We start from the raw sequence: 20,347 nt of genomic DNA on the forward strand, positions 1-20,347 counted from the left end.
ACCTGCCAGAATGGCTACCATCAACAAATCAACAAATGACAAGAGCTGGGGAGGATGTGGAGAAAAGAGAACCTGAGTGCACTGCTGGTGGGAATGCAGACTGGTGCAGTCACTGTGGAAAACAGTGTGGAGTCTCCTCCAAAAACTAAAAATATAACTGACTGCCTTTTGACCCAGATATCCCACTTCTAGGAATATATCCTAAGTATCCAGAAACACCAATCAGAAATAATATATGCACCCCTATGTTCATAGCAGCACAATTTACAATAGCTAAAATCGGGAAACAGCCCAAATGCCCATTAGCAGATGAGTGGATAAATAAGGTGCAGTATTCCATTTATACAATGGAATACTATGCAGCTGTAAGAAAAGAAGGATCTCTTACCCTTTGAGACAGCATGGAGGGACCTGGAGATTATTATGCTAAGCAAAATAAGCCAGTCAGAGATAGACAAGTATCACATGATTTCACTTATATGTGGAATCTAATAAACAAAATAAACTGATGAATAAAATAGATCCAGAGGCATAGAAACAGGGAACAGACTGACGAGTTTCAGAGGGAAGGGGGGTGGGTGGGAAGAGATTCATCAAAGAACTTATATGCATACCAAAGGCCTGGTGCATGAAAATTGTGCATGGGAGGGGGGGGTGGTCCCGGTGGTCCCTCAGCCTGGCCTGTACCCTCTCCAATCTGGGACCCCTCAGACATCCCTCTCGCAATCCATGGCCACTGGCTCCTAACCACTCACCTGCCTGCCTGCCTAATGCCCCTAACTGCCCTCCCCTGCTGGCCTGGTCTCACCCCCAACTGCCCTCCCCTGCTGGCCTGATCTTGCCCCCAACTGCCCTCCCCTGCCAGCCTGGTCACCCCCAACTGCCCTCCCCTGTAGGCCTGATCGCCCTAACCCCCTGCCAGCCTGATCTCGCCCCTAACTGCTCTCCCCTGCTGGTCTGATCACCCCTAACTGCCTCTGCCTTGGCCCCCACCACCATGGCTTTGTCCGGAAGGAAGTTGGACATCTGGAAGATGGCTGGTCGACCCGGTCTAATTAGCATATTACCCTTTTATTAGTATAGATTATATAAGATAGGATTGGTTAAATGGGGGGGGGGAAGGGGCCTTTTTCAGCAGGAGGAGATGCTTTTCTAAAAAAATTTCTTTATTGATTAAGGTATTACATATGTGTCCTCATCCCTCCATTAACCCCCTCCCCCTCATGCCCTCACCCACCTGGTGTTCATGTCCATTGGTTAGGCTTATATGCATGCATACAAGTCCTTTGGTTGATCTCTCCTCCTTACCCCCACTCTCCCCTACCTTCCCTCTGAGGTTTGACAGTCTGATCGATGCTTCTCTGTCTTTGGATCTGTAGGAGGAGATGCTCTTGGCAGACAAAAATACATAACCCCTATATATGGACTGATAGCCAGCCATATGCACTATACTGCCAAACCGGTTATTAAAAAATTGAACCACTCTCTTACACCTTACACCAAACAGTTGTTGCCCTTAAAACCCCTCCTCAGCCCCCACCTTATGCTGGAGGCAAATTCCAGCAGGTCATAATTATGTAAGAAGTTCATCAGAAGGCTGATGGACATTTTCAGCAGGGCTGAAAATCTGCATATTATTACCTGCTGCTAAACAGCTGTAGGCATTTCCCCTAACCTGATAATCTTTTCCTGTTTATCAAACCTTACCTTTGATATGTATATCTGCTTTCCTAAAGGACCAATGTGTTCTCCAGTAAATAAAAAACAGTGGATCTGGAGATTTGGGGAGCTTAGTCACTAGAGCTAAGTTTCTGTCTGGCTCCCCCAAAATGCCTTCCAAATTTATATTTCTTGTCTAGTTATTCATTTATGCACAGCCCTTCTCCAGATTCCTGAACCGTTGCAGCAAAAGTCTGCGGCACCTTAGGTTCTGCCTTCAGAGTTCACCCAGATTAGGTCGGTTTCTATGCCAGTCAGCATCAAAAGCTCCGCCTCCTAGGCAGCCATTGGCTCCTCACAGTTCACCCAGATTTAGTTCTGATAGGTCGGTTTCTATGCCAGTCAGCGTCAAAAGTTCCTCCTCCTAGGCAGCCATTGGCTCCTCACAGTTCACCCAGATTTAGTTCTGATAGGTCGGTTTCTATGCCAGTCAGCGTCAAAAGTTCCTCCTCCTAGGCAGCCATTGGCTCCTCTGGGAAATCCAGAACAGCCCTGCATTCATGTCGGCACCAGCCCTCCAGTCACACCCCCAGTCTGCTACTGGGTGTATCTCTGGCCGCTCTGAGAAGTGGCACCTCAGGTCTGTGCTGGTGGCAATTCTGAATTCTAATCCCTGACCTAACCTTCTTAGAGTGCGAGCCCCATGAAGGCAAGCATTTATCTTGTTCATTCTTAGTTCACTCATAGACTTTACCTGTGTCCATGCATCTATGCTAGCGCCACATGGTGACCAGTCGAACGGTCATTTCGGTTGTCGCGGTCACTGCCTTTTTATATATATAGATATGCATTACCCATGACACAGATAATAGGGAGGTGAAGGCCTGGGGTAGAGCGGGAACCAGGTGGAGGAGGGCAATAGGGGAAAAACAGGGGGACATATGTAATACTCTCAACAACAAAGATAAATAAAAAAAACAACAAAATGAAAAGGCAACCTATGGAATGGAATAGAAGAAAATATTTGAAAATTATATATCTAATAAGTGGTTAATATCTAAAATATATAAAGAACTCATCTAAGCTCAATACTGAAAAACAATATGATTAGAATATGTGCAGAGGAACTGAATAGACAGTTTTCCAAAGAAGATATACAGATGGCTAACAGGTACATGAAAAGGTGCTTGACATCATTAATCATCAGGGAAATGCAAATCAAAATCACAATGAGATACTAGTTCATACCTTTCATACTTGTTAGAATGGCTATTGTCAAGAAGACAAGAAAATAACAAGTGTTGAGGAAGAGAAAAGGAAACCTTTGCTTGTACATTATTGGTGAGAATGTAAATTGGTACAGCCAGTATAGAGGTTCTTCAAAAAATTAAAAAAGAACTACCATATGATCCAGCAATCCCACTTCTGGGTATTTATCCAAAGAAACTGAAATCAGGATGTGGTAAAGATACCTGCACTCCCATGTTCACTGCAGTATTATTCACAATAGCTAAGATATGGAAACAACCTATGTGTCTGTCAATGAGGAACAGATAAAGAAGATGTGGTATAGATATACATAGAGGAATATTATTCAGTCATGAGAAAGAATAAAATCCCATTCTTTGTGACAACTTGGATGAACACTGAGGGTATTATACTAAGTGCAATATGTAAGACTGATAACGTATAATATTGACTTATATGTGAAATCCAAAAAAAAAAAAAAAAAAAGCCTAACTTAGAAAAACAGAGTGTATTCTACACTGTGGTTACTAGGAGCTGGGGTGTTGAGGAAATGAGAGATACTAGTGGCCTGGTGCACGAAAGTCATGCACATTAAAAGGGGATTAATTAGAGGAAATATTTTAATATTGCTATTTGCCCTTTCTCTGTAATAGAAGTGTCAGAGATGAAAGAAAATTAGTAAAATGTATATGACAATCTCCCTCCTGTCAGAGTCTGGGGCGTGCTGCAGGACCCAGAGTCCAGTCCCCGCTCACCCACACACACCTCGAAATCACGCAAGACCCAGACCAGGCCGGCCCCACCCCCGTCAAGCCCCGCAGGGTGGGGGGCACAGCCTCAGGTCCCCTGGCCCAGTGCTGGGTGGGGAGTGCAGCCTCAGGTCCCCCAGCCCAGTGCTGGGGTGGGGGGCGCGGCCTCAGGTCTGCCGGCCCAGCCTCAGGTCCCCAGGCCCCGGCATGAGGGCGCGAGGGCGTGAGGGCATGATGACCATTTGCATATTAGCTCTTTATTATATAGGATTGTTCAAAGGGTATAAAATTCTAGTTATAAGATTAACAAGTTCTGAAGATCTAATGTATAGGATGATGATTATAGCTTATAATACTGTATTATATATTTTATTGCTGCTAAGAGAGTAGATCTTAAATGTTCTCACCATAAAAAAGAAACGGTAATTATGTAATGGAATGAAAATGGTAGCTAATACTCTGGTAGTAATCATTTTATAACATATAAATACATCAAGTCAACATGTCACAAGCCTTAAACATATACAATGTTGTATGTTAATTGTATCTCAATAAAGTTGGAAAACAATTTCTTTTGGATCTCACAACTAGAAATTGTCATGTTTTTGATGATCTACTGGTTTGTTTTCATCTAGTAGGATAGTATAAACTGTATGACTAATCAAATTTCTCTCTTAACAGTGCCTGAGAGCTCACTCCTGGATTCATCTTGTATTTTTCTCCTTCTCCTTGATTATTAGAATCATGGAGTTGGGAATGCAGAAGGGAGAAGAGTTCTTTAGGAGATTCTGATATCCTTTATCCTCTCTGAGAAGCACTGCTCCAAAACAATTCACTCAATTTGAAGTACTAAGATTTAGAACTGAGTTTCTGACTACTCATTCCATCATTATGGATCATACTCCCCTTTAATCTTAATGCAGAATGATATAATACAGTGAATATAACCTCTAATTTTATATAGGAAGTAAAAATATGTAATGTGAATTGGAAAAATATTGTCTCAAAAAGATAAAATAATGGCTATTCTTTTTATGTATACAAGACATTTAAAAACAAGCTACCTATCCTTGGCCATAAAGTATCTCAAATGAGGGGATTTTCAAAATTGCAGCAGAGTAAGTGGATGCTATGCTGACATGCTCCCAGGACCAAACTGGAATTACAACTAAAATACAGGAAAACTATCCTGACTACTCAACTAAATACTAGCTGAAAGAACCCTGATAATCAAGGACGGAATGTGGAGACCGCATAGAGACTGGTAGGAAGTGTGGAGGCATGAAAGGGCAGGCTGGGCTCCGATAGACAGCAGCTGAAGTTATGAAAGAGTATCTCATCTGTGGGAGGTTCTAAACCCCAAGCTGGGCTCCCCAGCCCAGAGCACTAGAACTGAGAAAGGTGCCCACATAACATCTGGCTGTGAAAAGCAGCAGGGTTGCTGTCTGCCAGCCAGAGACAGTTGGAAATGCAGGCTTCCTCTTAAAGGACTAATGCACAAAATTTCACATGCAGCCACACACCGTGGGCTCTGCCAGAGGGAGGGCAGAGTGGACTGAAGCTGTGTGAGCAGAAGCCAGGGTTGGGAACTCTGGGGTTAGCCCTCAGAAGGCAGACACCCCGGTTTCCTGTGCTGAGTTATTTCCTCATGCTGTGGAGGACCTTCCTCCAGCTGACCTTTGCTATCCAGGAGGTTTTTGCCTGGGGGTAAGGCAGTTGCCCCACCCTACTGGAAAATCTCTTGCCCTACTCTGTGGTCGATATCCTGAGGCTATCAATCAGACTGCAGGCAGAGGTGGGTCTCTGGCGGCTTTGAGTCTGTCTGATCTAATTTGGGACTTGGGGCCAGGAAAAGCAGACATTGGTGTGTATCTTGGTCTTTTCCAAAGATACCCTGCCCCAGCAGAGGGAGCCACAAGTTGTGGATTGCTGATAGCTCCAAACAGGATATGCACGACCAGTCAGAAACAACATCTGACACTGTCCTACACTAGAGATTTAGAGGCAAAGCAGATCCACCTAATACACAGTCATAAACTCAAACAGGCAGCCAAAACGGGGAGACAAAAAAAAAAAAAAAAAAGCCCCATAGAATAAGAGAATTCTCCAGAAGAAGAGCTAAATGAAATGGAGGTAAGAAATTTATCAGACACAGAGTTCAGAATAATGATGGAAAAGATGATCAATAGTATGAGAAAAGATATATTAACTCTGAAGAATTACACAGCACTAATAAAGAACACAGAGGAAGGAATACACAGCAGATTAGGTGAAGCTGAGGATCAGGTCAGTGAATTAGAAGACAGGGTAGAAAAAAAATCAATCACAGAACAACAACAACAAAAACAATTAAAAAAACAGAAGGACAGCTTAAAGAAGCCGTGTGATAACATGAAACGTAACAACATTTACATAATAGGAGAACCCTAAGACTCCACCAAAAAACTACTAGATTTAATAAAGGAATTGGGCAATGTAGCAGGATACAAGATTAGCACCCAGAAATCGATGAAATTTTTACACACCAATAATGAATTATCAGAAAGAGAAACTAAAAGAAATAACCCCATTTACTACAGCAATAAAAAAAAGTAAGATACCTAGGAATAACCTTAACCAAGGAGGTAAAAGACGTACTCTGAAAACTACATGATGTTGAAAAAGAGATAGAGGAAGATATGAACAAATAGTAGAATATACCGTGTTCATGGATTGGTAGAATTAACATCATTAAAATGTCCATACTACCAAAGCAATCTATAGATTCAATGCAATCCCTATTAAATTACCAATGAAATATTTCACAGTTCTAGAACAAATACTCCACAAATTTATATGGAACCAAAAAAGATCCTGAATAGCATCAGTAATCTTGAAAAAGAAGAACATGCCATAGCTGGTTTGGCTCAGTGGATAGAGCATCGGCCTGTGGACTACAGGGTCCCGGGTTTGATTTTGGTAAAGGGCACATGCCTGGGTTGCGGGCTTGATCCCCAGTAGGGGGTGTGCAGGAGGCAGTCAATAAATGATTCTCTCTCATCACTGATGTTTCTATCTCTCTTTCCCACTCCCTCTCCCTTCCTCTCTGAAATCAATAAAATATTTAAAAAAAAGAACAAAGCTGGAGGGATCACAATACCAGATATCAAGTTATACTACAAAGCCACTGTAATCAAAACAGCCTGGTACTGACACAAGAACAGACATATAGATTAATGGAATAGAACAGAGACCCTAGAAATTGACCCAAGCCATTACATCAATTAATATTTGACAAAGGAGGCAAGAGCATACAATGGAGTCAAGAGAGTCTCTTCAATAAATGGTGCTGGGAAAATTGGACAGGTAGATGCAAAAAAATGAAACTAGACCACCAACTTACATTATAAACATAAATAAACTTAAAATGGATAAAAAAGTTAAATGTAAGATGTGAAACCATAAAAATCCTAGAAGAAACCATAGGCAGCAAATTCTCAGACATCTCTCATAGCAATATGTTTGCGGATACATCTCCTATGGCAAGGGAATCAAAGGGAAAAAATAAACAAATGGGACTACATCAAAATAAAAAGTTTCTGCACAGCAAAATAAACTATCAACAAAATGAAAAACAAAACAAAACAAAACAGTCCATTGCATGGGAGAGCATATTTGCCAATGATTCATCTGATAAAGGGTTAATTGTCAAACTATATAAGGAACTCATAAAACTTAACAAAAAGACAATAAACAATCCAATTACAAAATAGGCAAAGGACCTAAATAGACATTTTTTCAAAGTGGACATACAGAAGGCCAGGAGACATATGAAAAAATGCTCAAAGTCATTAATATGAGAGATGCAAATTAAAATGACAATGAGGTATCACCTCACACTTGTCAGAATGGCTATCATCAGCAAATTAACAAAGGACAAATGTTGGTGAAGATAGTGTAAGGAGCCTCTGGGACAACTTCAAGCGTATCAACATCAGAATTATGGGGGTGCCAGAAGAAGAGAGAGAGCAAGATATTGAAAACCTATTTGAAGAAATAATGACAGAAAATTTACCCCACCTGGTGAAAGAAATAGACTTACAAGTCCAGGAAGCGCACAGAACCCCAAACAAAAGGAATCCAAAGAGGACCACACCAAGACACATCATAATTAAAATGCCAAGAGCAAAAGACAAAGAGAGAATATTAAAAGCAGCAAGAGAAAAACAGTTAGTTACCTACAAGGGAATACCCATATGACTGTCAGCGGATTTCTCAACAGAAACTATGCAGGCCAGAAGGGAGTGGCAAGAAATATTCAAAGTGATGAATAGCAACAACCTACAACCAAGATTACTCTACCCCGTAAAGCTATCATTCAGAATTGAAGGGCAGATAAAGAGTTTCACAGGTAAGAAAAAGCTAAAGGAGTTCATCACAGCCAAATTAGTATTATATGAAATGCTGAAAGGTATTCTGTAAGAAGAGGAAGAAGAAGAAAAAGGTAAGATAAAAATTATGAACAACAAATACATATCTATCAACAAGTGAATCTAAAAATCAAGTGAATAAAAAATCTGATGAACAGAATAAACTGGTGAATATAATAGAATCAGGGACATAGAAAGGGAGTGGACTGACAATTCTCGGGGCGGGGGGAGGAGTGTGGGGGGTGCGGGAAGAGACTAGACAAAAATCATACACCTATGGATAAGGACAGTGGGGGGGGGGGTAAGGGCAGAGGGTGGGGTGGGAACCAGGTGGAGGGGAGCTATAGGGGGAAAAAAGAGGAACAATTGTAATAATCTGAACAATAAAGATTTATTAAATTAAAAACATAATAATAAATAAATAAATAAATAAATAAATAAATAAATAAATCATAACATGACAAAAGAGAATTAGTGAATTTTACAGGTAACAGTAAACAGAAAATGTAGCAGAGAGGGAGTAACTAATTAATCTAATGGTTCTTTTCCTTCAAATAGTAATTGCTAATATCTGTTGAAGAATTAACTACTGCTAAGAATCTTGAATATGAACACCAACTTCCCTAAGGTAACTCCTATTGCATCAACGTAAGTAGCAGCTGAATTTTGATAAGATCTTATCAAAGTTCAAGTAACTGACCTGTTCCTGGGTCATCTTCTGCAGCTCATTCTCCCAAGTTGCCTGGTCATCGTCCAAGTTATAGGAAGCTGGTGGAGTGAGCCCACGAAGGATCAGGGGGTCTCGGTCATGGCAGAGGGCTGTCAGGTGTCCAATATACAACTTTAATTTGCTTCTATTTTGGTCAAGTTCTAAGAGAGGTTGGATGATCTAAGGTGAAAAAAAAATGAGAAAAGTCAAGATCAGTCTGAAACGAGCTTAAATATCTTTATGCCTCCCAAGTGAAAGAAAACTGACCAAATCACTATTGAAATCTTCAGGATCATAAAAAGAAACATTTCACATACCTGCACATTTACAGTATCATACTCAACCACCATTCTGGGAGATGGGTAGGGGATGTTGGCTTAGTGCAGTGGTCGGCAAACTCATTAGTCAACAGAGACAAATATCAACAGTACAACGATTGAAATTTCTTTTGTGAGCCGAAAACCGACTTCTGCACATGGGCCACGAAGTTTTAATCGCACTGTACGTGTGTGCCCGCACGTGGTATTTTGTGGAAGAGCCACACTCAAGGGGCCAAAGAGCCACATGTGGCTCGCGAGCTTCAATACAAGGCTAAGAGTTCCATACTTTGGCAGGGGATTAAGCACAGGACTGACTTGTTTTTACAGAGATGACATTGCTGATAAAGACTCTAGTTACCTCACAATTTCTCTTCCATTTATTTATGAGTAGGTTACAAAAAGCTGCTAGTGAAATCTGCTCATCTGAAAGCCTGGGCAACATACACTTCGTGTGTTCCTCCACCTCCTAGAATGGACGAAAAATGCTGTCTCTGGAGAAGGTGCATGTTTTCCTTGGCCAAGAGATGTGACGAGTGAATTCATTACCAACCTGCCTCATCCTGGCTTAAGCTCCCCTCATTCTTTTACAGAGGCTATCTAATATTCTTTTTAAACAATGATTGATAAACCTTTATATAACACCAAATACCTGACTCTTAGCCAAAGACTCTGAAATTCTCTTAGTTGTAACATTGGTTCTATGTTTTTCTTGAACAGCAGTCCTCTCTTTCTCTTTTACATTCCCTTTGCCCTGGATGAGTAAGTATCCCTTTGACTCCCTTTGGAAGCCATTAAATGACAGATGGCTTCTGCCCCAGAATTTCATTTAACAGCTCTCACGACAATGCTCTGGTCAGGTACTTAGTAGTTGGTCAAAGCCTGGGGAGTTTAGGAACAGTTGGGCCAGATCTCACATCTCAGAGCACTGAAATATTAAAGCAGCATCTGCTTGACACACAGCAGCTGTGAAAGCTGCAAAATGCAGCCAAAATGCTGGCAATTCTCAAAATGTTCCCAGGACTTAAAAGGCAGAGGTATGCACCTGCTGCATGTCACTGGGCTGGCATTCTTCATCAACAGGACACCTCTGACCCACCTAATGAATAAGGAGCTCAGAAATCTTCAAGTCAATAGAAGCAAGGCCTGCTATTACTTTCAACAGTGACACTGATTTCCTCTGGCCTCCTCAGAGGAGTGCTCCTGCTGCTTTCCTTTCTAAGGGTTTGTAAACAATGTTATATAATTTTTATTATGAAATCAATACACATTTTACTCTGAAAAATACTGGGAGAAACTGTAAAAGAAATAATAAAAGAGCCTCTAGGTATTCCATCAAGAATACAACCTGAATGACTTCTGGTCAAGATGGCGGTGTAGGTAAACATGGTACTCACATCCTCCCACAACCACATCAAAATCACAACTAAACTACGGAACAACCATCATTCAGAATTACCTGAAATCTGCCTGAATGGAAGTCCTACAACTAGGAATAAAGAAGAGGTCACATGGAGACTGGTAGGAGGCAGGGAGATGTGGAATGCGCTGGTCTCACACCCATGTATGCTGTATAAAAACCAGGAAGGGTATCTCGGCTGCAGAGGTCCCCGGAAGAGTGGACCATGCCAGGCCCCCCAGCCCAGGGTTCCAGTGCCAGGAAGAAAGGTTCCTATAGCTTCTGGCTATGAAAACCAGTTGGAATTGAGGCTGAGGGAAACAGAGGGCTGCTCTTAAAGGGACCACATATGGACTTACTTGGACTCACTCCCTCTGAACTCCAGCATTGGGGCAGCAGCTTGAAAGGCACCAGAGAAATACAAGGAGGACCTGAAATATCTGGTATCAAGGCGGGAGCTGGGGGTACGGCTTTTTCCCAGAGAGAAGTGCTGGCAGAGGCCATTGTTCCTTTGACGAGACCTCCCCTCACAGAGCCAGCAAACGGGCACCATATCTGAGACTCCATCAACTTGGCCTATACTGTTTGCCCTGCCCTGTTGATTCCTTGAGGCCCTGCCCCACCCAGCTTTTTGGGCCCAACCAAGTTATTTCCAGTGGCTTTTCCATATGAATAGCCTATCTTGGCTCATCCTTCAGATTTTCCTGAAATCTCTCAAACAAACAGCATCTGGCCTCAGTGTGTCCTGTAACTCTCACTAAGTGGCCCGAGGCCTCGCACTAGCAGTCTGCCTTGATTCACAGCTTGGCCTCGCCTGGGCACCTCCAAGTCAAGCATAAGCATCATCCATTTGTAGATCACTTAGTACCTCATGTCAGGTGGCCCTGGGCAGAACACAGGTGGCAAATGACCTTGGCCTGCACCTCCAGGAAGGCCCCAGAGCCAGCACACCCAGTGGACAGCTTCAGACCATGTTGAAGCACTATCCAACCACCTCAACAAGCAACACACTCAAAGGGTGGACTCAGCAGGCACCAGAGCCCTGCTGAAGTAAGTTCTGCTCTGTGGGGTGGACCCATGAACAGCTGATCCTCTACCGTGGTCAGAAGTTGGTGGTTGGAGCCTGGGGGTAAATCCCTCCAACTGACATGTCAACAGCAATCAAGGCTCAACTACAAGAAGAGAGTGCACATAGCCCACACAAGGGGGTGCACCTCGAGGGCCCAGCTTGGGTGATCATGAAGGCTGTGCCAGTGGACCCTACAGAACACCTATTACATGAGGCCACTCTAACAAGCCCGGGAGACATAGCAGCTCCACCAAATACATAAAAGCAAACACAGGGAGGCTGACAAATGAGGAGGCAAAGAATCATGTCCCAAATGAAAAACCAAAACATTGTTCAAAACACTGGTTATAAGGATGCTCAAGGAACTTAGAGAGAACTTCAACAGCATAAAGAAGAGACATGGAAACCATAAAAATGAAGCAGTCAGAAATGAAGAATACACTAACTGAAATGAAGAATAATTTACAGGGAATCAACAGTAGAGTAGATGAAGCTGAGAATCAAATCAGTGACTTGGAATATAAGGAAGCAAAAAACACCCTATCAGAACAGCAAAAAGAAGAAAGAATAAAAGAAATGAGAATAGTGTAAGGAGCCTCTGGGTCAACTTCAAGTACACCAACATTTGCATCACAGGGGGCCAGAAGGAGAAGAGAGAGAGCAAGAAATTGAAAGCCTATTTGAAAAATAATGACAGAAAACTTCCCTAACTTGGTGAAGGAAAGACATACAAGTCCAGGAAACCTAGATAGTCCCAAACAAAATGGACCCAAAGAGGCCCACACCAAGATGCATCATAATTAAAATGCCAAAAGGTTAAAAACAAAGAGAGAATTTTAAAAGCAGCAAAATAAAAGCAGTTAGTTTCCTAAAAGGAAGTTCCCATAAGACTGTGAACTGGTTTCTTAACAGAAACTTTGCAGGCCAGAAGGAATTGGCAAGAAATATTCGAAGTGATGAAAGGCAAGGACCTACACCCAAGATTACTCTACCCAGCAAAGCTATCCTTTACAATAGAAGGACAGATAAAGAGCTTCCCAGACAAGAAAAAGAAAAGGAGTTTATCACCACCAAACCAGTATAATATGAAATGTTAAAGGATCTTCTTTAAGGAGAAAAAAAATCAAAATAAGAACAATAAAATTGCAATAAATACATATCTATCAACAAATAAATCTAAAAAATAAAATAAATGAATAAGCAGAACAACAAAAAGAATACCACCTGAAACATTTTAGTAATTTTCTTCCAAGTTTTAAAGTAACTTATATTACTCAATTTTTAATATTATCAGACTTCACATTTACTTAATATACTGTTTATTCATTTACTGTTATATTGGGAGTACTATCACAATGTTGCATTGTTACTGGAAATCATGATTTTTAATGATTGCTTTATAAATAAATGACATTTCATTTGTTTCTAATATTATTTCCATGACAAAAGAGAGAACAACTAGCGTTTGGTGGCTAAAACAATCTTAAGCTTACTAAAGAGATCAGAATTCAGAGTTTAGGCCTATATAATGTAATACAATATAGAAGTTAGAGTTTGGCTAGACAAACCTGAGAAAGTGAGTTAATTTAGCATTATTTTAATTTTAATTTTCTTTGTTAATCTTCACCCAAGGACATTTTTCCCATTGATTTTTAGAGAGAGTAGAAGGAAGGGTGAGAGACAGAAAGAGAGAAACATCAATGTGAGAGAGAGACATCCATTGGCTGCTTCCTGCACATAACCTGATCGACCGGGGCCAGGGATCGAGCCTGCAACAAGGTATATGCCCTTGACTGGACACAAACCTGTGACCCTTCAGTCCATAGGCTGACGCTCTAATCACTGAGCCAAACCAGCTAGGGCAGCGTTATTTTTTTCTTTTTTAACTTTTATTTTATTTTATTTTAAAATATATTTTTATTGATTTCAGAGAGGAAGGGAGAGTGAGTGATATAGAAACATCAATGATGAGAGAGAATCATTGATCGGCTGCCCCCTGCATGCCCCCTACTGGGGATCGAGCCCGCAACCCAGGCATGTGCCACTGACCGGAATCAAACCCTGGACCCTTCAGTCTGCAGGCTGATGCTCTATCTACTGAGCCAAACCAGCTAGGGCTTGACTTTTATTTCTTAATCTCTCTCTCACACACAGAATTCTGTATGTATAAAGATTAAATACTTAGGTGCTGGTATGAAAGGCTCTTGGGCTCTATAAGAGACCCCCAATGGGCAGGATCATGGCACCAGTTCTGTATTGGCATTTTCTACCTATGCTATGATAGGCTTATCAACACTGCCAATCACCAAAGGAAGAGATTGGTTTAATAAAGCCAAGAATTTAGAGAGTGGAAAATTTTCACAAACAACATCAATCTCTCAAAAAAATTGTATTTTGTTTTTGACAACAAATACATATACTGTAGAAAATTTAGAAAGAATTCCAAAGTTAATCTTTAAAAGCAAAATTCTTTTAATTGCATGTACACTTTGCACTTAAATAACAAAACTGTCTAGTCACGGTTCTACTACCACATCGCTCATGCCTCCAAGCAATGCAGTCCTATTTTAATTTCCTTTTTTTTTTTTTTTTTTTTTTTTTTAGCTTGGACTTCTCTATCTTCTTTCATAGAAATGAAATGACAAAAACAACAACAAAACAAACAAACAAAAAACTTTTGGGATTTTCACTGGGTTTGTGCAACTTATTCCCATTCTTTCTTTTCTATTCTCTCCCTCCCTCTCCTTCTCTGTGTGTGTGTAGTTGCCATCATATCTGGGCTGCAAGGCTGAAACGGCTAGTCATCTTAGGTAATTACTGTTTGGATTGGAAAATTGGCATAAAAAGGTATGATTGTTGAGGGAAGGGGAAATGTGATAAATGGTAATAATCAAAAGGTCCAATTTCTCATAGTAAAATGGAAAGACACAAACTTACTACTCTATGACTGATGATAGAAAAATTGACATTTTAGGTCCCTGTTCTTTTATTTTTATTTATTTATTGTCTAAAGTTTTACATATGTCTCCTTTTTCCCCCGAATGACACCCCACCCCCCAATCCAGCCATTCCTACCCCGGGCAAGCCTCCACCGCCCCGTGTCTGTGTCCATTGGTTATGCTAATATGCATGCATACAAGTCCTTTGGTTGCTCTCTAACCCCCTCCCCTCCCCAGCCATTTGTCTCTGGATCTATTCTTGTTCATCAAATTATGTTGATGATTATATCCCACATATGAGTGAGATCATGTGATATTTATCTTTCTCCGACTGGCTTATTTCGCTTAGCATAATGCTTTCTAGTTCCATCCATACTGTTGCAAATGGTAAAAGTTCCTTCTTTTTTTATAGTGGCGTACTATTCCATTGTGTAGATGTACCACAGTTTTTTAATCCACACATCTGCTGATGGGCACTTAGGCTGTTTCCAAATCTTAACTATTGTAAATTGTGCTGCTGTGAACATAGGCGTGCATATGTCCTTTCTGATTGGTGTTTCTTGGGCTATAGTCCTAGAAGTAGGATTCCTGGGTCAAATGGGAGTTCCATTTTTAGTTTTTTGAGGAAACTCCAGACTGTCTTCCGCAGTGGCTGCACCAGTATGCATTCCCACCAGCAGTGCACGAGGGTTCCTTTTTCTCCACATCCTTGCCAGCACTTGTCATTTGCTGATTTGTTGATGATAGCCATTCTGACAGGCGTGAGATGGTATCTCATTGTTGTTTTGATTTGCATCTCTAGATGATTAGTGACTTGGATTGAGTATGTTTTCATATTTTTTTGGCCTTCTGTATGTCCTCTTTTGAAAAGTGTCTATTTAGGTCCTTTGCCCATTTTTTGATTGGATCGTTTATCTTCCTTTTATTAGGCTGTATGAGTTCTCTGTAAATTTTGGGAGATTAAACCCTTATCTGAAATATCATTGGCAAATATGTTCTCCCATGCAGTGGGCTTTCTTGTTTTGTTGATGGTTTCTTTTGCTGTGCAGAAGCTTTTTATTTTGATGTAGTCCCATTTATTTATTTTCTCCTTATTCTCCATTGCCCTAGGAGCTGTGTCTGTAAAGATATTGCTGCAACATATGTCTGCTATTTTGCTGCCTCTGGAGTCTTGTAGGATTTTTATGGTTTCCCGTCTTCACATTTAAGTGATTTCCCGTCTTACGTTTAAGTCTTTTAGCTATTTTGAGTTTGTTTCTGTGTATGGTGTAAGTTGGTGATCTAGTTTCATTTTTTTGCATGTATCTGACCAAATTTCCCAGCACCATTTATTGAAGAGACAGTCTTGACTCCATTGTATGCTCTTGCCTCCTTTGTCAAATATTAATTGAGCATTAATATTAATGGCTTGGGTCAATTTCTGGGTTCTCTGTTCTGTTCCATTGGTCTATATGTCTATATGTCTATATGTCTATATGTCTATATGTCTATATGTCTGTCCTTGTGCCAGTACCAGGCAGTTTTGAGAACTATGGCTTGCTAATATAGCTTGATATCTGGTATTGTGATCCTTCCAACTTTGTTCTCCTATCTCAGGATTGCTGTGACTATTCGGGGTCTTTTTTTTATTCCAGATGTATTTTTGGAGAGTTTGTTCTAGATCTTTGAAATATGCCATTGGTATTTTAATGGGGAGTGCATTGAATCTGTAGATTGCTTTGGGTAGTATAGACATTTTAATGATGTTGATTCTACCAATCCATGAACATGGTGTGTTCTTCCATTTGTTTGTCTTCCTCTATCTCTTTATTCAGTGTCCTGTGGTTTTCCGAGTACAGGTTTTTTACCTCCTTAGTTAAGTTTATTCCTATTAGTAGATATCTTAATTTTTTTTGGTGCAATGGTAAATGGAATTGTTTTTTTCGTTTCTTTTTCTGTGACTTCATTATTGGTGTATAAAAACTCCATAGATTTCTGGGTGTTAATTTTGTATCCTGCTACATTGCCAAATTCATTTATTAGGTCTAGTAGTTTTTTGATGGAGTCTTTGGGGTTTTCTATGTATAGTATCATGTCATCTGCAAATAAGGACAGTTTTACTTCTTCTTTTCCAATTTGGATGCCTTTTATTTCTTCTTGTCTGATCACTATGGCTAGCACTCCCAGTACTATATCGAACAGGAGTGGTGATAGTGGGCATCTCTGTTTTGTTCCTGTTCTTAGGGGAAATGAGTATAGTTTTTGCCCATTGAGTATGATGTTGGCTGTAGGTTTGTCATATAAGGCCTTTATTATGTTGAGGTATGATCCCTCTATTCCCACTTTGCTGAGAGTTTTTATCAAGAAAGGGTGTTGGATTTTCTCAAATGCTTTTTCTGCATCGATTGATATGATTATGTGATTTTTGTCTCTCAGTTTATGTGATGCATCACATTTATTGATTTGAGGATATTGTACCATCCTTGCATCCCAGAATAAATCGCACTTGTTCACTGTGTTATGATCTTTCTAATGTAATGCTGAATCCGATTTGCTAGAATTTTGTTGAGGATTTTAGCATCTATGTTCATCAAGGATATTAGCCTGTAGTTCTCTCTTTTTATTTTTTGTGGTGTCTTTATCTGGTTTTGGAATTAGGGTAATGCTGGCTTCATAGAAAGAGCGTGGGAGTGTGCCTTCCTGTTGAATTTTTTTGGAACAGTCTGAGGAGGATAGGTTTTGGTTCTTTGAACGCTTGGTAGAACTCCCCTGTAAAGCCGTCCAGACCAGGGCTTTTGTTTGCTGGAAGATTTTTGATCACTGCCTCAATTTCTTCAGTAGTTATCAGCCTATTCAGGTTTTTTGATTCTTCCTGATTGAGTTTTGGGATCTTATATTTTTCTAAGAATATGTCCATTTCATCTAGGTTGTCCATTTTTTTGGAATAGAGTTGTTCATGGTATTTTTTTTTTAATAATCCTTTGTATTTCTGTGGGATCGATTGTTACTTCACCTCTTTCATTTCTGATTTTGTTTATTTGGGTCCTCTCTCTTTGCTTCTTGGTGAGCCTGGCCAGAGGTTCATCAATCTTGTTTGTCCTTTCAAAGAACCACCTCTTGGTTTTGTTGATCTTTTGTATTGTTTTTTGGGTCTCTAGGTCGTTTATCTCTGCTCTGATCTTTATTATTTCCTTCCTTCTGCTTACATTGGGCTTTTCTTGTTGTTCTCTTTCTAACTCGTTGAGTTGTGGGGTAAGGTAATTTATTACCATTTTTTCTTGTTTTTTTTTGAGGTAGGCCTGTAGAGTTATGAACTTCCCTCTCAAGACTGCTTTCACTGTATCCCATAGATTTTGGATTGTTGTGTTTTCATTGTCGTTTGTTGCCATGATGCTTTTTATTTCTTCTTTGATCTCTTTGGTAACCCAATCATTGTTTAGTAGCATGCTATTTAGCTTCCAGGTGTTTGATTTTTCTTCTTCATTGTTTTTATTGTAGTTGATTTCTAATTTTATGCATTGTGATCTGAGAAGATGCTTGATATGATTTCTATCTTCTTGAATTTGAAGAGACTTTGCCTGGGTCCCAACATATGGTCTATCTTTGAAAATGACCCATGTGCACTTGATAAGAATGTACATTCTGTGGGTTTGGGGTGAAATGTTCTGAAGATGTCAATTAATTCCATCGGATCTAGTGAGTCATTTAGGATTGATGTTTCTTTGCTGATTTTTTGTTTAGAATATTTATCCAGTGGTGTTAGTGAGGTTTTAAAATCACTACCATGATTGTATTGGTGTTAATCTCTCCCTTGATATCCTTTAGAAGTTTTTTTTATGAATTTGGGTGCTCCTGTATTGGGTACATATATGTTTACCAGAGTTACATCTTCTTGTTGAATTGCTCCCTTTTGTATTATGAAGTGGCCTTCCTTATCTCTTGTTATGGCCTTCACTTTGAGGTCTAATTTGTCAGATATAAGTATTGCTACCCCAGCTTTTTTTTCATTTCCATTTACCTGAAAAACCTTTCACCATCAGTTTGTGTGAGTCCTTTGTTCTGAGGTGGGTGTCCTGTAGACAGCAGATATATGGGTCCTGTTTTCTTATCCACTCAGCTACCCCATGTCTTTTGATTGGAGCACTTAATCCATTTACATTCAAAGTTATTATTGATAGGTACTTGTTTGTCTCCATTTTTATTCTTTATGCCTGTGTTCTTCTTCCCTTCCTATTTCTTCTTTTTACAACAGACCCTTTATCATTTCTTGCATTGCTGGTTTGGTGGTAATAAACTCCCTTAGTCCTTTTTTTGTCTGGGAAGCTCCTGATTTCACCCTCAACTTTGATTGATAGCCTTCTTGGATTCAAACCTTTGCTTTGCATAACTTTGTATATTTCATTCCATTCCCTTCTGGCCTGATGTGTTTCTGTTGAAAAATCAGTCGACAATCTGATGGGAGGTCCCTTGTAGGTAACTTCCTGTCTCTCTCTGGCAGCCTTTAAGATTCTTTGTTGTTGGTGTTTGCCAATCTATATATATAAAAGGCTAATATGCAAAGTGTCCCCTTGGGAGTTCGACTGGGGGACCACAAGTTCAGTTGCTCGCTATGATGTATGCTGACCACTAGGGGCTGGCGTGGAACAAAGGAAGGCCCTGTCCAGCAATCAGAAGGCCCCAATCAGCCCTGATCACTGGCCAGGACTAGGGACCCTATCTGTGCACAAAGTTTATGCACTGGGCCTCTAGTTTAATTATAATGTGTCTTGGTGTTGGTCTTTTTGGGTTCATCTCTTTTGGGACTCTGTGAGCTTCTTGGACTGGTGTGAGTTTTTTCTTCTTCCCAATATCAGGGAAGTTTTCTGTCATTATTTCTTCAAACAGGTTTTCTATTCCTTGCTCAGTTTCCTCTTCTTCTGGGACCCCTATTATGCAGATGCTGTTTTGTTTTGTGTTCTCCCAAAGTTCCTTTAGGCTCTCCTCCTGTTTTTTAAGTGTTTTTTTTTTCCCTAGTTCCTGCGCTGCTTGCATATTTTTTCCTACCTTGTCTTCTAGCTCACTGATGCGGTCCTCTGCTTCTTCTAGTCTACTGTTGACGCTTTCTATTGTGTTCTTTATTGCAGCCATGTCATTTTTTCATTTCTTCTTTGTTCTTCTTCATTTCCTCTTGGTTCTTATACATATCATTGAATTTGTTTTCCATCCTTTCCAGTGTCCCTATGACCATTGCTCTGAAGTCTTTCTCTGACATATTGCTTGCCTCCATTTCGTTTATTTCCTTTTCCATTGAGTCCTCCTTTTCTTTCGTATGCGGGCTCTTTCTTTGTCTCCCTGTGTTCACTCCTCTCAGGGTCTCTGGTTATGTAGCTCTCTCTCTCCGGCATTGACTCTTTCTAGGAGGTCTTTGACCTTTCCGTCCACAGATTGCCTCACCAGCTGTGTTTAATTCACCATTTCCAGGTGGATGTTGTTCGATTCAACTATTCCTTCTCTCTGCTCTGTGAGAAGGCGCAGGATCTGTCCGCATATTCGGCGCCACTTTTTCTCCCCCTGGACAAACTTTTTAGGTGCCCGTGGCCGGGGAGGCTGGAGTCTCGATGTTTGTGGGTTTGCAGCTGAGGCAGCTGGTCCTTAGGTATTGTGGTTGTAGGGTCCCCAGTTGAAGGTAAAGCTGGGCTTCTGATCACAGCTGCTCTCCCCTTCAGGATGGCGCAGTCTCTGCAGCAGAGCCGGCCACTCCAGGAGAGATTTCAGCAGTAGTAGAGGCTGCCTGTCCAGGGGAGCCTGGTTCATCAGTCCCCAACAGTCCTGTGGAATATAGCTGTCCCTCACTTACAACACTCACAGACACTCCCCGCACATCAACACAC

The 20,347-nt window shown here is 40.7% G+C and overlaps 1 protein-coding gene across 4 annotated transcripts in view; it reads right to left on the minus strand.

Moving 5' to 3' along the window:
• ERC1 (ELKS/RAB6-interacting/CAST family member 1) overlaps positions 1-20,347 on the minus strand; it is a 512,141-nt gene that overhangs the window by 38,845 nt on the left and 452,949 nt on the right. For 2 of the 4 annotated variants that reach the window (XM_080660553.1, XM_080660552.1), the window contains one exon: positions 8,766-8,954. In XM_080660553.1, coding sequence (XP_080516679.1) covers positions 8,766-8,954 — 189 coding nt within the window. Of the gene's footprint in view, positions 1-8,765; positions 8,955-20,347 lie in introns of those variants that run through there. The other 2 variants (XM_080660551.1, XM_080660550.1) reach the window with 1 other exon arrangement.

Source organism: Plecotus auritus (assembly GCF_963455305.1).
Source record: "Plecotus auritus genome assembly, chromosome: 3".
Classification (NCBI taxonomy): domain Eukaryota; kingdom Metazoa; phylum Chordata; class Mammalia; order Chiroptera; family Vespertilionidae; genus Plecotus; species Plecotus auritus.